The sequence below is a fragment of the Culex pipiens genome, chromosome 2 (assembly GCF_016801865.2).
Source record: "Culex pipiens pallens isolate TS chromosome 2, TS_CPP_V2, whole genome shotgun sequence".
Taxonomy (NCBI): Eukaryota; Metazoa; Arthropoda; class Insecta; order Diptera; family Culicidae; genus Culex; species Culex pipiens.
The window spans coordinates 31706361-31729338 of record NC_068938.1 but is presented as its reverse complement, the minus strand read 5'-3'; the positions used below and the strand labels follow the sequence as shown (position 1 = coordinate 31729338).

The 22978-nt window shown below is 34.9% G+C and overlaps 2 protein-coding genes across 6 annotated transcripts in view; both read left to right on the top strand.

Moving 5' to 3' along the window:
- Nucleotides 1-5608, top strand: part of LOC120419669 (uncharacterized) — a 48262-nt gene extending 42654 nt beyond the window's left edge. For 4 of the 5 annotated variants that reach the window (XM_039582435.2, XM_039582438.1, XM_039582434.2 and 1 more), the window contains 4 exons: nucleotides 1214-1312; nucleotides 4419-4550; nucleotides 4609-5319; nucleotides 5384-5608. In XM_039582435.2, the coding sequence (XP_039438369.1) occupies nucleotides 1214-1312; nucleotides 4419-4550; nucleotides 4609-5319; nucleotides 5384-5464 (1023 nt within the window). In that variant the 3' untranslated portion in view covers nucleotides 5465-5608. The remainder of the gene's footprint in view (nucleotides 1-1213; nucleotides 1313-4418; nucleotides 4551-4608; nucleotides 5320-5383) is intronic. The other variant, XM_039582436.2, reaches the window with a different exon arrangement.
- An 859-nt stretch (nucleotides 5609-6467) lies between these two features.
- The window catches only part of LOC120419664 (uncharacterized), a 31473-nt gene continuing 14962 nt past the window's right edge, over nucleotides 6468-22978 (top strand). The window contains exon 1 of the mRNA XM_039582427.2: nucleotides 6468-6635. The gene's annotated coding sequence lies outside the window, so the exon portion shown is untranslated. The remainder of the gene's footprint in view (nucleotides 6636-22978) is intronic.

Here is a 22978-nt window from a genome sequence, read left to right as displayed (position 1 = left end):
CGCTCAGTAAGTAAAAACATAAAATTTTGTTTGTTGGACCTTTAAAAAAAACCTCACATTATATCTATATTCTTTATGGTTAAAAATTTGTTTTATTTTGTTAATCCACTGACACACATAAAAACGATTATGGATAATTTTATATTTGTGGATACAAATATGTAACAAATTGGTTTGTTAACAGTGTAACTTTTTTTCATCACAATTTACAACTTTGTTAAGAACACCAAATTGAATAATTCGAATATTTACGTTCTGTTTCTGCTGACAATTCAACGCATTCAATATCAATTCTATAATGCCAAGTTCGTGCTACAAACATCCAATTCCAGCTAACCTCAACGAATTTATCCCACGACAACATACCTCCCATTCCGACCGGCTTTGCCTAACCAGGGTTTACGCAATATTAAGGTCACATATGTGGGCCATTTTTCAATGACTTTACAATTGCGGACTGTCGTCGGCTCCAACACCTCTGCCGGCAGTCGCTGTTTGCCCGGGATGATGGTTCTCTTAAGTAACATTCACCTGGGTGGAATTGCAACAGTTCCGGGCGTTGCGACCTAGGCTTTAGTCTTGCGAAGAAGGAGGGAGTTCATGAAATGTGCTCAATAAGGTCAGTTGGGGTTTGCGTGATTCTTTTTTTGTAGATTTTTGTGTGAGCTAAAACGATGAAATGTGAAAAGGTTTAACGAAATGTAAACTGTCCCACGTGGGCTAGCTTGAGCAACAAATCGCCACCAAGGGATTCCGTTTTCCCCGACCTAACTTTAGACATTTCTGGGGCGTAGGTTAGTACCGTGGTTGGCCCAATCTGTCACCCCTCCAACGCCCTCAGCTAGGTGGCCAATGTTTGCCTCGTTGCTTCACGTGCTATTTGCACTAGTCTGTCCGGCTCTTGCTCTCTGAGGTAATAACACTATCGCCGCCCCAGTCTGGTAACTCTGTGTAAGCAAGAGTTATGGTGATTACCTGCGCATTTATTTCCGTTTCTCCGCTATCATTATTTATACAATATTTAATTTTTGTTTATTTACTTTAATCTTATCCATTTTTTCAAACTTTCATTTTTCTCATATCTCACCCATTCGTCACCACAAACCAACCAACAAATGACAAACAAACCACCCGCGTACCACACATTGCACAAATACACTGTTGATTCGGGCACAAAAATAACACACACACACACACACACACACACAAATAGCATGAAGAGCTCGAGCGACAAAAGTACCTGATTTTGCACGGCAAGTACGGCGCGCACAACTGTCCCCGGAATCTGCTCCAGCTGCACAGCGTCGTTCTGGTAAGGATTCCATAGGAACCATTTCAATTTGATGGTGTTTACTCAAATTGGAAATATTTAGTTTTTTTTTACATTTTTGATACTTGGAATTCATGAATGTCAAAATCTTTAATCTTTGAAATAAAATGAGTATTATTTTTTACACAAATGTGTAAAGTCTCTTGAATAAAATAAATGAAAGTTTAAATTTTTTACAGAATACTATTTAAAAAATGCTAAATAAATTTAGAATTTTGCTATCATAAAAAAATGCTAAATAAATTCAATATTTTTTTTAAATTATACAGAATCAAAGTACATATATTCTGAAGAAAACCAAAATCTACTAATTGTGTATTATTTTAATAAGATTTTTAAAATATTAAATGTTACTTAATGTTAATAAGATAATTTCCATATTTAAAAAAAACTTTTAAAATTGGTTGTGAATCATTAAGAATAGATTTTTAACGCTTATTTATGCATGTTCAAAAGGGTGCCCAGAATATAGGACTTTTTCTCAAAAGCTCGCTCCACAAGCTGAATATTGTTCCTTGAGCTATTTTAGGGCTGTGGGACAAATATGAGCAAAATCGGTCAACATTTACCCATTGATACTCGAAGGTGAAGTTTGCACGGGAAAAATCGAAAAAATATATGGAAAACCCAAGTTTCTTACGGTTCGGTCTGCACGGTGCGCTACATCCATCCAAATATTCCCAAAAGTAAGATTCTCATTGAAAATTTAATGCTCTAAAACTTTGTAGAACATACAAAAGCTGTAAAACTCGATCCTGACAAGTTATAAGCAATTTAAAAAAGTCATTTTTGTATGAAAATTAAAATCAATTTTAGGCCCGGGTATCAATGGGTTAATCTCAACCAATTTCGCTCAAAATTTACACAGATGCTTAAAATAACCCACCAAATCGTTTTCTGCTTGTGGAGCAGGGGGTCATTTTTTCTGGGCACCCTAATGTTCAATCATAAAAAGACTTTTTAATATTTCAACAAATTTTGAATGTCGGTACCACAGAACGGTAAAAGTCTTAAAAGTTTCGCAAAAAATATATAATGTCATGATTGATATTTGGAAATTTAAAATGGTAACATAACTGTAATGATGTTTAAAGCACTTACTTTTTGTTTCGAAATATCGAAAGCGATACTTTTTGTTTCGAAATTTCGAAAATCAGGCTTGAAATTTAAAATTAAGTCTTTTTTATTTGTCTGTCCTATACAATTATTTGAAAGATTTTTTTAACGAGGACTTTGTCTGTGTTTGTTTACTAAATTTTAATTCGTTTTGGGGAATTTAGCTTATAGTGAGTGCAATAAAATTAAAATCATTTAATATTTTAAGAATAATTTGTTTATTTTATCAGTTTTTTGTGATTGATTTTTTTTCTGCATCTGTTGAACCATCTGGGAGATGAAAAGAGGGAATGCGTAACGTGATTTTTGAATGATCCCACTTTGTTTACATCAAAAAAGTAGAAGGTGGTTCAAGCATAAGCGTGACTTTTTCCTTGCACTCGAAAGATTTGTTTTGAAATCTGTTGTGCGCAAGTTTTCAGAAGACAAATAATTGCGTCAGAAGTGGGTAAAGTTTTGCGAAGTCGGTTTGCAACAAAATGAAGTTTACGGTAGTCGAGCTCGTACCTGTGTCAAACGCGTTCTGACCTGAAATCCCTTTCGCCAATTGTCGCACTTACATCAATTTTCAGGCTGTGTCAAGATAGCACGACAAGATTGAAACATCTTTTATATAAAAGTGACATAAATGCACGGATTTTTTTCGGTTTTTATTGAATATCTCAGGATTGAAATCGATTTTTTGGGATCTGTGAAGGTCAAAAGGTGAGGCACTGTGAGTTGCACAAAATGGCGTTCTTATTTCAATTTGGTCCAAAATCAACGTACGACAAGTTAGCACGACAGTGACGATATACATTTTCAACAAGTTGAGAAAACTAGCTTGAAAGTGTATTAAGCTAAGTACATAACATAAATTGAATATATTTCAAAAACTTTTTCGTTTTCCGTTACGAACTCATTTTCAATGATAATATGTCACTTTGTAAGTTTACAAATAATCTTAATTTGCAAAATTCTAATGATTATATTAAGTTAACTAACGTTTGGAAGTTTTCAAAATTTATTCAAAAATCTCAAAATGATTTCATTTGAATTCTCTTCGTATTTTTTTTTCATTTTACAAAAAGAATCTTCAGCCTTTCAATGTCACCCCGGTTTACGGTAGATGAAATTGTATGGAGACTAAAGAGATTAAATTGATGGACTGATTTGCATAATCGTGAAGTTTTGAATCAAAGAAACTAATGTACCGTCAACAAGGGTGACATTGGGTCTTGGGGTCATTCTTAACCCCAAAACTCAATGTCACCCCTGCTGAAGTTACAAAAATATACATTAAAAAACTAACTATGTGAATTTTTACTTACTAAAATATATTAAGAGTAATGGAATCATGAATTAAATACATTTAATTAATTTAATTATTGTTACGAAATTTAAATTTATTTCGAAAGTGTTTCAAAATCAGAAATTTGCGGATGGTAAAACTATCTTTCTACCATAATGATTTTTATGTGATCATCAATTATCAATATTATAAATAAATATTAAACAAACTATTTCCTTTATAATTTCCTCTTACGATCTGGTAGCCTGCTTTCGTCATGCTTTCACAACAACGTTCTTGTGTAGGTTTCGCGCTTCCCACAACAGAAGAGACTGTTATTTATTATCGTTTAATGTTTTTATTTTTTGTTGCGCTTTTCCAATGCTGTTGTCAGGCCACACTGCCGACAAGCCACTTCCGGTGTCCATAATCCGTCTTTAATGGGCTTTAAGTTTTAATATTGCACCGCACACGAGACTAGGGGATCAGCTCGCCTGGAGATGGCCGCTCACAGGTTTATTGCTTTTCGCTTTAGTTGTTGCCAGGTGAAACTTTGATAAATAATTCATATTTTTTTTTTGGTTGCTCACCGCCACGGTGAAGATTTGTTGATGGGATAAAGTTAAATTTGGGTGAAATATGGATGGTCGTTACTTGATTGTAATGAAAATAAATGATGGTATTTTTACCTTATTTTTTCAGGCGAAGGAGATTGAACGCGAGCGTAACCTCATCCTGTCCGGTGCCGGCGATTCCGTCCCCGACGAGCTGAGCAGTTCGGTTTTCAGCGTGAACAAGAAAACCAACCAGCACATCTGCAACAAGCGAGAGAAGGTAGCAGACTTGTTGGTTGATCTTTTTGAAAATTTACTAAATTACTGTTTCGTTCCAGCTTAAAACCATCCGCGAGAAGAATGCCGAACGGTTGATCAAGCAGGGACTCCGCTGGGAGCGGGAACGTCTCCAGATGGAGGAGTTTAACCGTCAGCAGGAGATTGAGCGTCGTTCGCGTCGCGAATCACTGCTGGAGAAGGAGAAGCTGTACATGATCGAGGACAACGAGCGTGCGCTGAACCTGCTCCGGATGAAGACCAAGAAGGGACCGTGCCGGGACATGGACCTGCGCTCGCTGCTGATGCAACAACGCGTCGAGCTCGGTGAGAAGATTCAGCAGCGTGACTTTGAGCTCAACAACTCCGACAAGCGCATGGACTCGGATCGTAGCAAGGAGAAGAAGAAGCGCCACCACAAGAAACATGCCCCGAAGAAGGACGTGGACATTGATGTGCAGGTGTCCTCCCCGGAGGAGGGTTACATCTCGATGAACCAACCGGACGATTCGCCCAGTGAGCTGGAGTCTTCGGTTATGATCCGCATAGACAAGGACGGCAAGGGAGAATCCGGGGACGATTCGGACCAGCTGGATGAGCCGAGTACGGCGGACGCTAGCGAAGCCGCTGGAGGGTCGGAAAACGACGACGGGGATGCGTCGGAAGCGGCAGAATCGGAAGCGTTGAAGGAGGAGATGAACAAGGCGCTGGAGAAGAAGAAGGTCAAGGCTCGCAATGAGGACCCGAAGATTACGCGGTTGAAGGAGGCGGATGTAGGTTTAACTTTGAGCGTAATTTGAGTTGTTTTAAAATGTTGTTTTTTTTTTTTAATTTCAGACTGTCAACGAAATTTACAACATTGCGGACGAGATCATTGTATTGGAGAAGAAGAAGACCAAGAAAGGTTTTGGAAAGTAGATAAATTAAATGTGGTTTGACACAGGTAGAACCGTAGTTTCTGTGCTGATGGGAGGTGCAGTTTAAATTGATTGTGATACCAAATTTGAACATGAATAGTTTGAATGTATTAAATGATGGGTTAATAAATGTTGATATTTACTTCTTCTAGTTCCAAATTTTATTAGGTGCCGAAAAAATGTTTCCAAATTTGCATTCTTCCTTACAATACTCCAAATTTTCACAGTTTTTGTTTAGCATTCGGATAAAAATATATGATTTAGAAATAGTCATCTTAGAAAATTTTCAATGTCAGAAAACTCTAATAATGAAAAAACAGCATTTGTATAAGATCATTAGCAATTTCTTAATTTTGGATCTTTTTTAGGCAGCTCGACCTACTTCCTGTTCAATTCTAACCTAAATTTCCAAGGATTTAACTAAAATGCTTATCAAATGATTCAACAAATTTTAGGCAGCCAAACAGAATCCCAGCTTTTTCTGGAACTCTCAGGAAGCATTACTGAGATTTCACAGTCATTCGCGAATATCCTTCCTGGAATCCAAATCATCCAAGCTTGTTCCATTCAATAAATTTTATCTTTTCCCAAGAATTGTTTCTGTCAAAGATAAGTTTTCCTCGCTTCCTGTTGGCACCGTCAACAAAACTCCCACCAAACTAGATTAAACCTCAGCAGAAGGGAAAGCCACCCATCGCCACCCCACCCCCTTTCCAACAGCAGACTCGATTTTATGAATGAAAGTCCCCGTTCTAACCTCGTGCACCGATGTTTGCAGTGCACGTACTACAAGTGGAAAGCTCCCTTTTCACCACCCTCACGAGCTCGGGAAAACTCACGAGGACTTTCGGCACGTCGGATGAACGCATTTTCCGACCTGGTTCACTCCCAGCCAGAGGGCGTTCATCGCGCGATGAACTTTCGCTGTGGCGCGCGACTTTTGACTCGGAAAAGTGTATAAAAGCGTGCTGCTGGCGGAAAATTTCGCTCAATCGCGCTCCAACAAGTGGTTCCGAAACAGTTTTTCCTACCGTGGTAGTTGGGACAAAAGGTGATTTTTGAATCGTTTTAGTGAGTCATTGGTGAATCCGTGCAGTGCAAGCAGTGTGAACCAGACAAGAAGGACTAAGCAAAGTAGCCGATTGGCAGACAACAAACAAAAAAAAGGCAAGGTATCGTGTGGTGTCATCTGGCTAATGGAATACGATATCTCCACTTTTGGAGACACACACTTCCTTCTTTCGACTTTTATGAAGTTGTTGGTTTTTGGCGACAGGACTCCTTTTTCTTTTATTTCAACGAAAAGCTCATAGTGAACCAAGTGATGCGTGCTGGTCAACCTCGTAAAAGTTAATGATGGAACGAAAATTTAATTAGAGACATGGTCATCAACGAAGAAATGCCGGCAAAAAAGAGAATACTTTCAAAAGTTGCCCCGAAAAAGTGCTTATTTCCGGTGGCGCCCAGGAATGTCCTGTGATCTCTGATTACGGACGGTGTTTCCAGGAAGACTGTCTGATTCGTTTCCTTGGAAGGATGGACATCAGGACCGGGTTTATCAATTATTGAAACCCGAACAAACCAACCTGTTGGTATCGATTAGCTGTGTGGTTATGCTTTCGTTATTTAATTATTCAAAAAGCAGGTGTATTGCAATCATCCTGTTGAAAAAAAAAACGCAGAAAAAGCCTGTTTTGGACTGTACCTTAATTACAATCTGTAGTGTTGTTAAGAGTGTGAGTGATTGTGTGAAGAATCCCTAATTGAGTGTGATGTGTTTCGAGTGTGTGTTTGTGGTGATGGGAAAGACAAATTCCACTTGATAACGCTCGATAATGGATCTATCATCGCCTGTCACTTCCACTTGTGGAGGGCAGGTGATTGGCAGTGAGGTGGTTTGAAAATTTTGCTTCATTGAATGATTTTTGTTTTTCCGGTTCGAATTTTTGTACAATATATGGTGTAAATTTTTCAAATGAAATGCTATAAAACAATTAAAGAAAATCGAAAAAAGGGTATAAATTCTGAATGGTTCCTCCCAACATTTGGTTTGGCCGATAACATTTTCAATCAATTTTTTAACACATTTTTTTCAGTTTCGGAAACATCCTTTCAATTGAATATTTCGGTAAAATGTTTATCTCCTCGCTTGAATGAAAACAATATCCATAATTATAACTTTTCCATTAAAGTGCTGAAAAGTTCAACTTTTTTTTGCGATGAAAAGTAGGCCCGAGTAGACGGAAATAACTTGGAAATATTTTTTTTTTGATATTTGAAAATACTAGGCCAATAACAATTCATGTTATTTATAACAAGATTTGTAATTCGTCGTTGTGAATTTTTTGTTATTGGATTATTATTGTTATAACAGACTAATAATATTTTAACAACTAATCCGATCATCCCAATAACAGTTTAAGGTATTCTTCCATAACAATAAATGTTATTCCAAAGTTTTTTTTTTTGCTTTCAACCAATATCAGACCAATAACAAATTTTGTTATGATAACATAAACTGTTATTAAACCCTTAAGCAAAAAATGAATTTTTCAAGAAGATTCCATAACACTTTCTGTTATTTTAACAGTATTTTTTTTATTGAAATGGCATGTATTCTGTTATAACCGTCTGTCTGGGGGTCGTTTTTTATTCGAAAATGACAAGAAAAGTAATGAAATTCAAAACAAAATATGTCATTTTTTTTAAATCTATTTCTTAAATTAATGCTTCTCTTTCCAAAATTTTGGCCTGCGAAATCCTAACAACTTCTACTGCCCCTGTTTGCATAAATGTCCCATATGCATTTGCATCACTTTTCAGTTATTGATGCAGTTTGGTTCAAAATCGTGTGCTCTTTCAGAAAACCAGAGATATCCAGTACCTTGTTCTAGAAATCTGGAGGAAATCCTATTTTCCACTCTCAGTTAACAACATACATCAAATTTGAATTTCAATGAATGTATTTGGTTAAAAAAACTAAAAAATATTATTGAGGTGCCAAATATAACCAGCTCATCTAAGTACTACAAGTATGCAAAGTTTTTTTTTGTGTTATGCCTTGAACAATTAATGAACCAAAGAATCATGCTATCTCCAAAATTTGTAAATTCCATTTATAAATCAATAAAATACAGCACCTGCACTGCCCATGTTCGCATAAATGTCCCATATGCAAAAACAGCAAGCTGAGAAAAAAGCAAAACAAGTTTGTCCCACACATAAGGCTACGTGTTAAGTTTTCGCGAAAAAACTGGATTTCCTCCTGATTTCTAGAACAAAGTACTGGATGTTATATGCTTTTCTGAAAGCTCGCGATTTTGAACCAAACTGCATCAATAACTCAAAATCGATGAAAATGCATATGGGACAGTGCAGGAGTTGGTGATTGCAACTGGTGTGCTAAATAAAACACATTAAAATTTTGATTAAATCTTTCGATTAAATCCTGGAAAAAATTGATTCTTCAAATTTGTTCAATAAGTTTCATAGACTATGGTGTATTTTGGCAAGCATCTTTGCGTGAAATATTGCTCTATTTGACATTTTAGCAAAGATTTACGTAATTCATGCATTGAACATCAGAAGAGGTCTATTTTAAATCTACTTGAATTTAATATACATGACAGCTAAAAAAAATTCATCACTTTAAAATTTAATCTGTATTACATTCTCGCTTTTTTTTTGTAAAATATATTTCTTGTTAAATTTTAAAGAAATCAAGCGTAATTGAAGTATCAAATTTTTGAATAAAAATTACATTTTGATTATTTGATTCGCCTACCGTACAAATTGCACGAAATATCGTAGATAATCCATAACTAATTAAAATTTTCTCAACTGACAGTTCAGTTAAAATCATAAACTTGTATTTTCTCATTTTCCAATTTTCGAAACATTTAGTAGAAATCCGAGTATTTCAAATACTTTTGATATCATGCAGGGCCGTAGCCAGGATTTTTGTTCGGGGGGGGCTCGGGATCAAAAATTCAAAGGATATGAAAATCAGCAAATCAGAAATACCATTTGTTTAAATTCACCTGGTGAACGGTATAATTATTGAGACGAATTATAAAACTGTAAAATAATGTATGCAAAAAAGATTTTAAAAAGCTTCATCCATGTTTAAAAATATTTAAATTGAAGAAAATGCTTCATCAAAAATCCACTTTTTTCATGTAAAAGGACTTGAAAAGAAAGTGATTTTCTTACGTTTTCTTGGATTGTTGAAATTTCAACGAATTTCAAGAAAAACTGTCCGCTAGCAAGTTATCGTTAAATTTAAAATATACCCTGAATAAATTTTTAATAAAAAAAAAATGCCCGAAGAATGTTAATTTATCTCACTTATGTATAATTTCGTTTTTCTACAAATCTGGATGAAAAACTTATGAACAAATTGGTAAATTTCTACTTTCTAATTTAAAACCGTCTAGATTTAAATTTTTAGCTGTGTGTATATTTTGATGACAAATTTTATAAATAAAGACTATGAACTGTAAAAAAATGAAGCACGATTTTTAAATAAAATAAAACTCATAACTTAACTTTTCTTGAAATTTTCTTTAAAAAACATTAACACTGTTTTATTTAAATTGATTTAAGGCTATTGAAGCTTTTGCTTATTTCCTTAAACTAATGAAACCTCTCCCAACTAAAAAAAGTTTAATTACTGGTTGAATTGAATGTATAAAGAGATATTAAGAAATGCTAAAAAAATATAAACGCCACAATATTTGCTGAAAAAAATCTATTTATTGAAAGCAAGCTAAAATCATAGTTTGATTTCCTCGATTAAACCAAAAAAAATTGCTAAAAAATTGCTCCAGAATTTTGAGCATTGATAAATTTTTCCAAATTGTTGAAAAAATATAAATCAGATCCTTTCTTAAAGTTTTTTATAGCAAATAATAAATAGTTGAGTGCTGTCAACATTGTATATACCGTCAGTGGGGGTGACATTGGGTCTGGGGGGTGAGATTGGGTCAAAGTGATTTTTTACGGATTTTACTATTTTCTCAGGTTCTTCTCATTGAAACTGAATTCTGTTAAAAGGGTTGTGTAGTGGACATCTTAAGATGACTTCGATGAAAAAATCTCGTTCCTAGAAAAAATCCTGTTATTTTGGCAGCTGTCTAAAGTTGAGGTACGTTTTTGGCCAAAAATGACTTCTCGAAAAAACATTTTTCTAATACTTTTGTTAGAATTGCTCGAAAACTACCCAAATGTTTGAAAATCTCCACTTCAAACATTGTAGCATGTCAATACGATTCCCTCGAACAAGAAACACTGTTGGATGACTTGTTTTTACCATATCGTTGTATTTGAGCATCATTTTAGTTTCATTTGACCTAATGTCACCCCCTCTAAGGGGTGAGATTGGGTCAATTTTCAAACTATTGGCATTCAAGGTAGTGTTCATCAAAATCCACCATATTTTGGGAAAATGTCAGTAAACTATCTAAGAACAAATCTACGTTGAAAGATTTTCGATGTTGTTTAAATTGTTTTTGTTATTAAGAAATTACGAGAGGTGTATCGTTTTTTGACTCATAGTCACCCCCACTGACGGTAGTTATATAGTTCAATGTAATAATCTATGAATTCATAAAAAAAAACATTTATTTAAAAAAATACGTCTTTTCCGATTTTTGACCAAAAATCCTAAATTCACAGTAATCTTTAAAGAGCACTATTTCATTAAAAAAGCTAAAATAAACACTATCCAATGTATTGAAAATAGTATACAAACAATTAAGCAAAGTTCTCAAATGAGAATTTGATTTAAAGATTTTTCTACTCGTTCCTGAGACACAGCTTCTTGAAATTTAAAATAAAATTGTAAGATGAAAAATATAAATACATAAGTTACGGAAATTGCTTTCCGCATAATTGATCGACGCCACCAACATAGTTAGCACAGCCGACAACAGTAACCCAAACTGCGAACAAAGCTAAACTTCGTTTACCTCGCCGCGATTCCGCGATTAAAGCAAGTAGCTCGATTAATGCTCAATAAGCAAAACCTCAGTACCTCGTGTGTGAGGCCCTGGGGGACTTTTCGATTACAATAAAATCAGAACGTTTTGGACAGTCAAACTAACCACATCAGTGTTATTTATTTGGCGAAATATCTTCCCTTCTACAATGGACGTTTTATAACTCATATAATTACGATTAACACATTGAAATCTTCAATTACTTTTATTGCTCTCCGAACTGTTTTTTAATCTGAAATGAGTTTTGATAGAAAATATGATTTTACATGAAAATAGGAGCAATATGAATGTTTTACTAAACTGTTGGTAAACATGGTTGAGTTGGTTCTAGGAACGGCTAATGCTCTCTTAATCTTTTTTAGCAAAATAAAAAAAATACATATCACAATATTTTTTTCATTTCCCTCATATAACTAATAAAAATGATTTAAAATTATATAATATCGTGACTCTGGAAACGAAATCCTACAATTTTTAGGATTTAGAAATTGTTTATTTACGAAATCTGGTTCAATGAAAAGTCAAGAAAACTTGACATAAGAATGTTTAAAACAATGAGATATTTCCTGTAAATCTAATCTACGTCTGACATTTTGCTACTAGAACCATATTTAACATTCAAAAGGAAATAAAAAAAAAGTTTTGCCCTATCATGCTAGTACGAAGCACGGTAGTAACGTAAAATTCCAAATAAAAAACGCTCAAGCAATGGACAACGAAAGGGTCACGAAAATATTTTTGTCAGGCGGTAAGCAGCTGAAAGGGAACATAATCAAAAAGTGGCGTTTGACGTTTCTTCGCGCGCTAATTGTGTGCAATATTTTTTGATGAAAAAAATCAAATAACTTGAGTTTGTTGATTTGAATGCGACTGAAAATTAGAAACGTTTGAAAAATGTTGTATATGTTAAAAAAATATTAAAAATACATAATTTCCTAAAAACGCAGAGTCGAACATTTAAAGGATAGAATTTGTTTTTTACTGAGAGTGAAGTTAAAGATTAGGGAAAGCCATTAAAATAATCATTTAATTTTCGGGAAAAAACTGAAAAACTCACCAATTTATAAATTGTAGAATAAAATAATAAATAAAAATATAGTCCATTTAAAATGAAAAAAAAACGCAAAATTTAAAAAAATAGAAAATTTAAAATTTAGCGGATTTAAAAAAAATAGAAAATTTAAAATTTAGCGGATTTAGAGATTTCAAAATTCTGTAATTTAAGAATTTTTAAATTCAAATGTTCCAAAATACAAAGTAAAAACACTTTGAAATAAATAAAATGAAATATAAAATTATATAAATTGTGAAATTTTCAAATTTAAAATTAGGCCGCTGCGAATATTTTTGATTAAATTTATATCTCTCGATTCTGGCCAATGTCGAGGGGGCGGGGCAAAAGCAAATAAAAAATATATAAAAAAAATAAATTATAAAATATGGTTTTATTTTTTTAAATGTGTTTTAAAATGCATTTTGTACCAGTTGTTTTGCATCCAAAGTTTTCAAAATATCCGGCTAGTGACGAAAACTTTTTTTCTGTACTGTACATCGAAATTTTAGAAAAAATAAAATATTTTCAGCGAGGCAAAACATGTCGTATTTTTGACGCAAGAAAATGCACTTCATTTTGTTTTCTACATAATGGTGTGAAGTTATTTGAAACAAATGTTTTATTTGTCCTACGATTTTTCGGACAAGTTGCAGGAGGGACAGAAATATGAAATTAAAAAAATATATTTAGAATTTTTTATTATTAAAAATTAAAACTCTGAAATTATAAATCTTAAGATGCTGGAAATTCAAAAATTCAGAAAGACTAAAGTTTGAAAACAGAAAAGTATAAAAATAAAATATTAATCAGAAATTAAATAATGAGAAAATTCAAAAAATCACTTAAAAAACTTTCCAAATATAAACTCCATAATAAATTCAATAATTAAAAAAGTATTCAAAATAATAGAAACAATATTTTGGGAATTTTTAGTTTTAATTCAATGATTTTTTCCATTTTGAATATTTTAATCATTTAAAATTTTTCCCTCAAGCTGATACGCATTTCGTTGTTATTAACACGGACAGAAATCCTGCAAGCTAATCCGGAACTCTAAGTTGTTGAATTTGTCAACATTGAAATGTTTCCAAAATCGTAAACATTTTTTTCGATTTTGAAAAACAATCTTGTCAGTATTGAAAAAATTTACAGCGAAATCGAAAAAAAATGTTGTAGATTTTGGAAAAATTTCAATGTTGGCAAAATCGGCAATTTAGAATAACAGGATTTCTTTCTGTGAAGGCTTCACTTAGTAGAAGTATTTTAGAAATTTTGAATAAAAATTGGAGAGTGACCACGGTGGAAACTAAAAAATGTGACCAAAAGAACTCTTTTTGGTTTCAGAAATACTCTTTCACAAGAAGGTAAACATTAAAAAATACACAGACATCTCTCAAGCATTTCACTCGAAGGCCTCAGATATAAAACTCACCAAAAATTAAAAAAAAAAACTTTAAACATGAAAATTGGGACGGTATTTCTGATTATAGTCTAAATTTAATAAAATGTTCTTCATATCAAATGCTCAAGATTTCCAATACAAAATCCGAATATTTGTGAAAAATAAGGTATATTTTGAAAAATGTTGCAAACAAACCTTTTGGAAATATACTGAAGGTCCCCAAAAGAAGTAATCGAATCATGAAAACTAAAAATGGTATTTTTATTAACTTGATGTTAAAATCAAATTCGGCTTCTGCCACCTCATTTCAGTCAAATTCAATCACCGCCATTATGACCGCTTTCTCAAAATCACTTTAGAAAAGTGCCGTACTTAAGCTCGAAAATCAAAAATAACACACATTTTTTTCGTGATTCGATTTTTCGAAGTCAAATTATTGCAAGTTCTGCGGGAAATCGAGGCTGGGCTGAACATTATTTGACCTAGGCGCTCTTTTAGACACTTGTTCTTCTTTCTTCTTTGAAAGATAGCCCAGCGTCTCAGTGCAGGATAGATTTTGCACCAAAGTAAAACGATGTTCAAATATGCAGCTCAATTGTTAAATATTGGATCTATATTCCACAAAGTTTTTGCCCGGCAGTGGACGCAAAAATTACATAGTTTGATCAATGTATTCTAGATTCTCTATCTAAAAATCTATATCTGGGAGAATGAAAGAGAACACACAATCATCGATTTTAGATTATTTTTTTTCGATAGTACATAATAAAAAAAAATATGGGAAAATTTCGGGGGGGGCTGCAGCCCGGTAGCCCCCCCCCTGGCTACGGGCCTGATATCATGCATCAACAACTTTCTTTTTACAATAATTAGGAAAGCTTATTCAAGTTTAATCCATTTACGACTTATCAAACATTAAATTTGAAGAAAAAATAATAGAAAAATTCATGTTAAATATGTGGCTATTCTGTTGTTGATATGCTCTGGGTTTACCTTAAAAATCGTTGAAACTTCCAAAAAGACCAAACACAAAAAAAAGAGTTTTAAAGGTTTGATATGTACATCGTCAAACATGGAATTTTTTTTTAAATATTATAATGGGAGATATCACGATTCAAAAATTGTTATTTTTTACATAAATCGCAAAAAAATAATTCTGGTGCCGAAAAGTGAAGGGTCGTCTCAAAATCGGGAATTTGGCAAGTTAATAATAATTCAATCATGTATCAATCAGAAAAAAGTAGATTACGAATGCGGATCCGTTTGGGATTGATTGACCCAAATGTAGTTTTAAATTTTTACTCTCTCAAGAATTGCAGATAAAAACCATTTTCTTTTTTTTTTAAACTACAATTATGTAATAATTTGTCAGTTTTTAATTATGCTTTGATGATTAACTCAAAATTATATTCTTTCCGTTTACTCACCTTTCACAAAGCTGTATATTAAGATAAGTCTTGTTAATTTAATGTTCAGTTTATACATTTGTTTTCCATTATGATTTCCTGAAGCTCCAGGGTTTTCATGGTCTTTTTGTACAAAATCACAGAGCAGAAAAAAATTAAAACTTTAGAGTATACAGGTTTGAAACTCTTTGATTTTGAAAAAGTTGTTTCCTTTCGAAACCAAATAATAAAACTTTAAAAAATCCTTGCAAATCTGTGGGATCAGTACATTATCAAGGATTTAGTAAAATAAAATATTTCGAAAAATTCAAAAATAAACTTTATGAAGAGGCTGGCAAATTGCGTCCTATTATATTTGCCTACACAGCAAAAAATCCGATGGTAAAATCGCATGCAAAAGCATGCACATCACGTTCGTCAAAATAAACACTTAATATTACACACTGCATGTACAACTTTTGCAAACACAAAAAAAAAGTTGCAACCGACGGGATTCAAACCCAGCACTAACAGTAGGGACTGGCGCCTTAGCCCACTCGGCCATCAGACCTATGGAAAGCTTTAAGGATAAACGCGTATATATGCGTTTATAAATCGGTTGACATTTCGGTCAAGTAGGTTTCCCATACTGATGGCCTACATATTTCAGGGTGTAAAGTCACATAAAATTGCATAAAATAATGCAATATTTATTTGACACCCAGGCCTTTTACACACAGCTCGATTACTACTTTTTTAGCTGTGTACATGTTTGGATTATTATTTGCTGAATTATATGCAAAAATTTGTCCCAAAATGCGAATTAATATGTAATCCCGTGGGCGCACCACCCGGCACATAACGTATCACGTGTTCGAGTTTCGAGTCCAGATTTCACCAAATATTTACTAGTAAACCCTACTCACGCAACTAATCACTTCCATTACATTCCCCCAAGTTAAACTGTAAACAGCTCTGTTTGGAAATTAGAAACCCCAGAAGCATAAATTTGCCTTCCACTGTCGCAGTCCTCCCCAGAGGCGTTGAATAAATTATACAAGAAATAATTTCGAACCAACTGTTGCTGCCGTTTCAAGTCGAGTAGATTTTCCGGAAGGTTCTTCCTAACTTACTTTTGGCCTTTTGGTCAAACCAAACTGTGTGGCGTACCTTTTTCCAAGAGTATTACCTAAGTCAATACTAGTTCCAAAAGGGGTTCAGATCGTTTTGATTAGATTATTATAGCGTCACAAAAAAAAATCAGGATAGTTTGAGACATTTCATTTCGATTGAAAAACGATATAAATTTTGCAGGGCAGTGTAATTAAGGTTGGCATTCGAAGACTGCAGAGCTCAACAGACTAATTACCTAAGAGACCACCAACATTTTGTTTGTTTTATTCGAGAGTGATTAGGTTGAGCAAATGGTCCAATCAAACCCGGAACAGAGAGGCTGGTGTTTGCCAGGTGGAAGAAGTTGATGGTGTTTCATTGGGAATAAAGCAGCCTCCCACACCACGTCACAGATACCTGATGAATTGTTGTTGCTCGTTAATTGATTGGTTATTTACTTTCCGGCTTGTCTGCCGGCGATGAATCAATCGCCACTTGTGGCAGCTTTTCAAGTAATGTCTTTTCATTCAATGGGAATTAATTGTAAATGCCCAAAAGCACGGTTTTTAAATAATGAATATAAGTAGAAAAAATAATAATTTGCATGCAACTTTGCTGCAAAACCTTGAGATTAAAGCAATTTCCTGAGTAACAAAAATCTTTCCTAATTTACACCGGTCAGAGTTTCGGCAGCTGAACAGCTTACAAGATTAACCTAAAAATAGTGATTAATTGGCCGGCTTGTTTGTAAAACTTAAGACAGAGGCGCTTTTCTTTCATGACAAGGGTCTCTCTTTAGGAAAAGGTTTCTTCCCGGGGGCATCGACAGGGAAATACCATAGCCGTTTGTGACGACTTGCAAACATTCGCTGGAAAGCACGAGAAAAATGGGAACAGACGACGACGAGGACAACGGCTAGTCAGGCACATGCTAATAATAGCTTGGCACATCGGTTTTTGTACAATTGTTGTATGGTTGTAACGGGCGAAAAATGTCCGCTCAACTAAAAGGTCCTCGGTTGAAAGCGAACTTTTCTTGCTATCCTCTGGCAAAGAAAGATCTGTGAAGCAACAGCAGTAACGACGGTGGCTTAGTAGCTTGACTTTTACTATCTGAGCACTATCTTAGCACTGTGGGTATAATATGTGATTTTATATTCAATTGAAACTTTTTGTAAAAATAATCAAAAAAAAACGGAATCGACGTAACACCTTATAATGTGGCCCTCTTAAACCTTGCGGTTTCGTCAACGGATCCACAGGCGTGTATCGTTCTTTTTGCGACAAGACTCCGCCTCCCGGGTCTCCTAAGTGTGAAGGTATGGCACGGGGAGAGGGCACCGAATACCTATATTAACACTTAGAATTTTTGCGTCTGCCTCGGGATTCGAACCGGCGACCTCTGGATTGTGTATCCAGTGCGCGGTCCGATTGATCCACACAGGCAGACAAAATAATAATCAAAATGTAATATTAAGCAGCGAATGACCAAAAGGTCAAAGCTGTCATAAATAATTGAATTTACAAAAACCTACCAATTTTTTTAGTTTTTCAGTTAAAAAAATGATTACATTTTCTCTCACCAAAATTATAATTTTGCCTAAAAATCTCTTCAATTGTTGGCAGCTGTTCATAAAAAAATGCCAGCATCATATTCAAAAACCATTATCATAAGAATCGATTTTCTTATTGCTTTATGTCTTTGGCAGACTTATTGATATTTTTACCATAAAAATAAAAAAAAAACATTTTAAAAAAATCAATAAGTCAATTTAAATTTAAATGTTTTTCTTTTTTAACAAAAATTATTATAAAATCAGCCTAACATTTCGAAAAAAAATTCATTCAGTGTTTTAAATATTAGTTTCAGTGTTTTACTAAACTTTAAATGCCTGAACATATTTTTTATTCAGAAATTGTATTTGTTACTTTAAATGGAAGCAATAATTATCAAAGCATTGTTTGATGCCTCGTTTCTTATTATTTGAATTTCTCACATTTCGCAATTTTTTTAGTGACCTATAATTAATTTGTTGACCCTTTTCCAACGATTCAGATAAAAAAAATTCTTGCACCATCTCTATACAAGTTCCCATGCAAATTTGCTAAGAACTATGAGAATATTTGGAAATCCGTTTTTTGAGAAAGGATTTCCTGATTGACTTGGTATCTCATCAAAGTGGCAGATTATGATAAGAACTCAGAGAAATATTCTTAAAATGTTTTAGTATACCAAACGTACCAACTTTTGAGCAATACTTGACTATCATTTGTATTTCAGTAAAGTTATACAATTCTGCAAAAAAAAAAAAAAAATGTTTTTGCTAACATATCTTTTTGGAAAAAACAAAAGTTGTTTTATTCCCTTCAGTATTTATTTTTTACAGTAAAATTAAATTTATGTTCAATTCTTGTTTTTTAAAAAATGTCTTTGTCAAACTTTAAAAAGAATGTTGTTATTGAAAAAAATAAAATAATTAAATATCTGAAAAAGTTCTCTACAAAAATGTAATGTGTTTAAAAAATAAACCTCATTTTTAAATTGTCTATACCGTCTGTGGGGGTGACTATGGGTAACAAAACGATACACCACTGGTAATTTCAAAATAACAAAAACAATTTAAATAAAATCAAAAATCTTTTAACGTAGAATTATTCTTAGATAGTTTACTAACATTTTCCCAAAATATGGTGGAATTTGATGAAAAAAAAAGCAAAGCAATCCACTTTAATGACCCACGGGTCTTTTGTGGTCTCTGTTGCAAGTTTCTACTCATTTCTAGGCGTCCGAAGGTTATGTGTGGTGAGTCACCCAAAACCTCTTTTACGCAAATGGACCGACGTTTTACTTCCCCATCCGATAGAAGGCCAGGAGGATAAGGCGGGAATCGAACCCGCGTACCATAGCATCTTAGCAATCAGCAAGCGAAGCCGCTAACCACCGCGCCACGAGGCTGAATTTGATGAACTCTACCTTAAATGCCAATCGTTTGAAAATAGACCCAATCTCACCCCTTAGAGGGGGTGACATTGGGTCAAATGAAAGTAAAATTAAGCTCAAATACAACGATATGGTAAAAACAAGTCATCCAACAGTGTTTCTTGTTCGAGGGAATCGTATTGACATGCTACAATGTTTGAAGTAGAGATTTTCAAACATTTAGGTACTTTTCGAGCAATTCCAGCAAAAATATTAAAAAGTTGATTATTCGAGACGAAATTTTTGGCCAAAAACGTACTTCAACTTTAGAAAGCTGCCAAAATGACAGGATTTGTTGCATGAACGAGATTTTTTCAGCTAAGTCATCTTAAGATGTCCCCTACACAACCATTTTAACAGAATTTAATTTCATTGAGAAGAACCTGAGAAATTGTCAAATCCGTAAAAAATCACTTTGACTCAATCTCACTCCCCAGACCCAATGTCACCCCCACTGACGGTATCTCAATCTCCTTGATCAAAAACGAAACGAAGTTGACTTTATAGCTGTCGGCCACCATTGCTAGTACCAACCACTAGTGTCTTCCTTTTTCTCTACAAGGACTTCGCCGCCCTGGGCTCCTAAGTGTATGAAAGTATGGCACGGAGCGACGGCGACGAATACCCATATTTACACAAAGAATTTTAGAGCGCCCGCCGCGGGATTCAAACCGGCGACCTCTGGATTGTGAGTCCAGTGCGCGTCCGATTGATCCACACACTCCTTGATCAATGAACAAATAAACTTTTGAAAATAAATAATTTAACTTTATTTAACTTTGAAAATAAACTATTTAACTTTTTATTTTTTCACAGTAATTAGATTCCAAATAATATCAAACAAGTTTTAACTATTTGATTTTTTTATTATTTTAATAATTTTGACATCAGATTTTGATATTTAAGTCATGATTATATTTACCTAATACTTTAAACATATTTTTTGTTTACTTAAAGTATTTTATTTTGCAGTACATATTAGGGTGGGTACGTTTTTCAAAAAGTTCTCGGATCAGGTTTTAGTATGGTTCCCCTTGTAGGGCATGCCCATAGGGACTTTCATGCCAAATATCAGCTCATTTGGTTGTAAACTGGCTGCGCGCATCAGGGTTAAAGTTTACATGGGAATTACTATGGGAAATTGGAACTTTTTGTTCAAACGCTCCTACAGGTCTGGGAAAATAACGCACCAACTTCTGGTATGGTCAGGCCTATGGGGAATGGTCTGGAGAACACTTTCCCGAAGAGAGCATATGGATTCGTTGTCCCTAGACCTGGCGCATCGGCAAACAATCCGATGTCTCCGGAATCAACGGTTTTCCTCAAAAAGCATCAAATTTTCCTTAGCATGCTATGAAAGCTTGATGAACATCGCGACGCCATACGTCAGGCAGCTACCACGTGGGTGAGAAACGGCTGGAATATTTAATTGCAAACCTTCTTTTAACTAGAAAATGATCATTTCGAGTAATCCTGATATTATTTAGTTGAATTCAGAATCTTTGCATAGCAAATTTGTATTTTTTTGAAAATATTTCAACCACGTGGTAGCTGCCTGACGTATGGCGTCGCGATGTTCATCAAGCTTTCATAGCATGCTAAGGAAAATTTGATGCTTTTTGAGGAAAACCGTTGATTCCGGAGACATCGGATTGTTTGCCGATGCGCCAGGTCTAGGGACAACGAATCCATATGCTCTCTTCGGGAAAGTGTTCTCCAGACCATTCCCCATAGGCCTGACCATACCAGAAGTTGGCGCGTTATTTTCCCAGACCTGTAGGAGCGTTTGAACAAAAAGTTCCAATTTCCCATAGTAATTCCCATGTAAACTTTAACCCTGATGCGCGCAGCCAGTTTACAACCAAATGAGTTGATATTTGGCATGAAAGTCCCTATGGGCATGCCCAGGGGAACCATACTAAAACCTGATCCGAGAACTTTTTGAAAAACGTACCCACCCTAGTACATATACAAAAAAAAATCCATAATGCAGTATTGCTCAAAAGTTGTCAAATCTGGTTTTTGTGATAAAAAGTAAACTAATAAATAAAATCCCTATCATAACTTACAACTTTGTCATAGACTCAAAATCTATTTTAAAATTTATTCATTCATTTATTTTTAAATTTATTCATTCGGATTTTCGAATGCTTCCGCTTTGAATTTTAAATGGATTTTAAACCGTAAAATAAATTACTTTTTCGAAGCTATCGATTTTGAAGCGTTTTTGGTCAGTAGGACAGAGCAATTTTTGCTCAGTTCGCTTACGGGAACTAGCCCCTGAATGTACGCAAAAAAGTCATTTTTGTTTTACTCTAATGTCTATCCTCCAGGCAAGCCAACCTCCTGTGGCCGAATGGTTACGGGTTTCGCCTCATAAGCGGAAAGTCATGGGTTCTTCTCAGGGTGGCAGCCTTAGGTTTAAGTTCAGAGGTAGCAGCAACCGTATGAGTATAAAACGGTTGCTTCACGTGCTCTTCAAGCATGTGATCGATCTTGGGATATTCCTTTGCGCCTCTTTCCCAAAATACTTTCCTCGTGTCTTCGCATGTAAATAATGCCCAGCCGATCGGTATTGCACTGCAGTCCAGTCGCATTGTCCAGATCAGAGCAAAGGGAACACCGCAAAAAGACAATTGTCTTTACAAGACCCCGCGCGGCAAATAATAGCTGCTGGGAAGAGCTTGAAAAATGACACGAAAAAATTGTCACCGCGGTTCTAGCGATACATAGCGCACAAGGCACAAGGAATGGACTTTACAGCATCTGGATGGAACAGCACTTTTCCTCTCAATAGGGACTGTGTTATAGATCTGGAAATGCTTAATAACAGTAAAAATGGGTAACACGATACAATAGTCCTTGTAATCAGGATTCCGTGTCTTAATACTCAAACAGAAAAAAAAATCCTCCAGGCAAAACTCATTTGTACTAAACACATCACTGTAACGCCCCCTCCCTAGCCAAGAGCGTGTGACCGCCATTCCTGTAAACGACTCTGTTTTTTCCTCACTTGGCGCCTTTCGTCACGGATTGTGTGCCTTCTTGAGGGTCATCTCCTCGTTGTCTTCACCACCACCGAGGAAAAAACCGCTCAACGAGTTGTGTTGAGGGCGTAAGAAATGAGCCCTCCAACAACTGACACTGGCAGCACTTGCTTGAGCAAGAATCGTCCTCCCCCGCAAGCCACCACGCTGAGGCTGATAAGCCTGGTGATGTTTAATGCCTGCAAGTCGTCGCCGTTGTGCTAACTTGTCGCACGTGCATTTTGGGGCAAATTGAGTAAAGAACGCCATTTTGTGCAGCTAATAATGGCTCGCCTTTTAACCTTTACAGATCCCCAAAATTCGATTTCAATCCTAAGATATTCAATTAAAACCGAAAAACACTCCGTGCATTGTTGTCGCTCTTCATATAAAAAAAAGTTTCAACCTTGTCGTGCTATCTTGTCACTCCCTGAAAATTGATGTAAGAGCGACAACTGGCCAAAGGGATTTCCAGTCAGAACGCGTTTGACGCACGTACAAGTTAGACTACCGTAAACATTTGTAATCATAACTCGGGACTCCAGCAACCAAATTC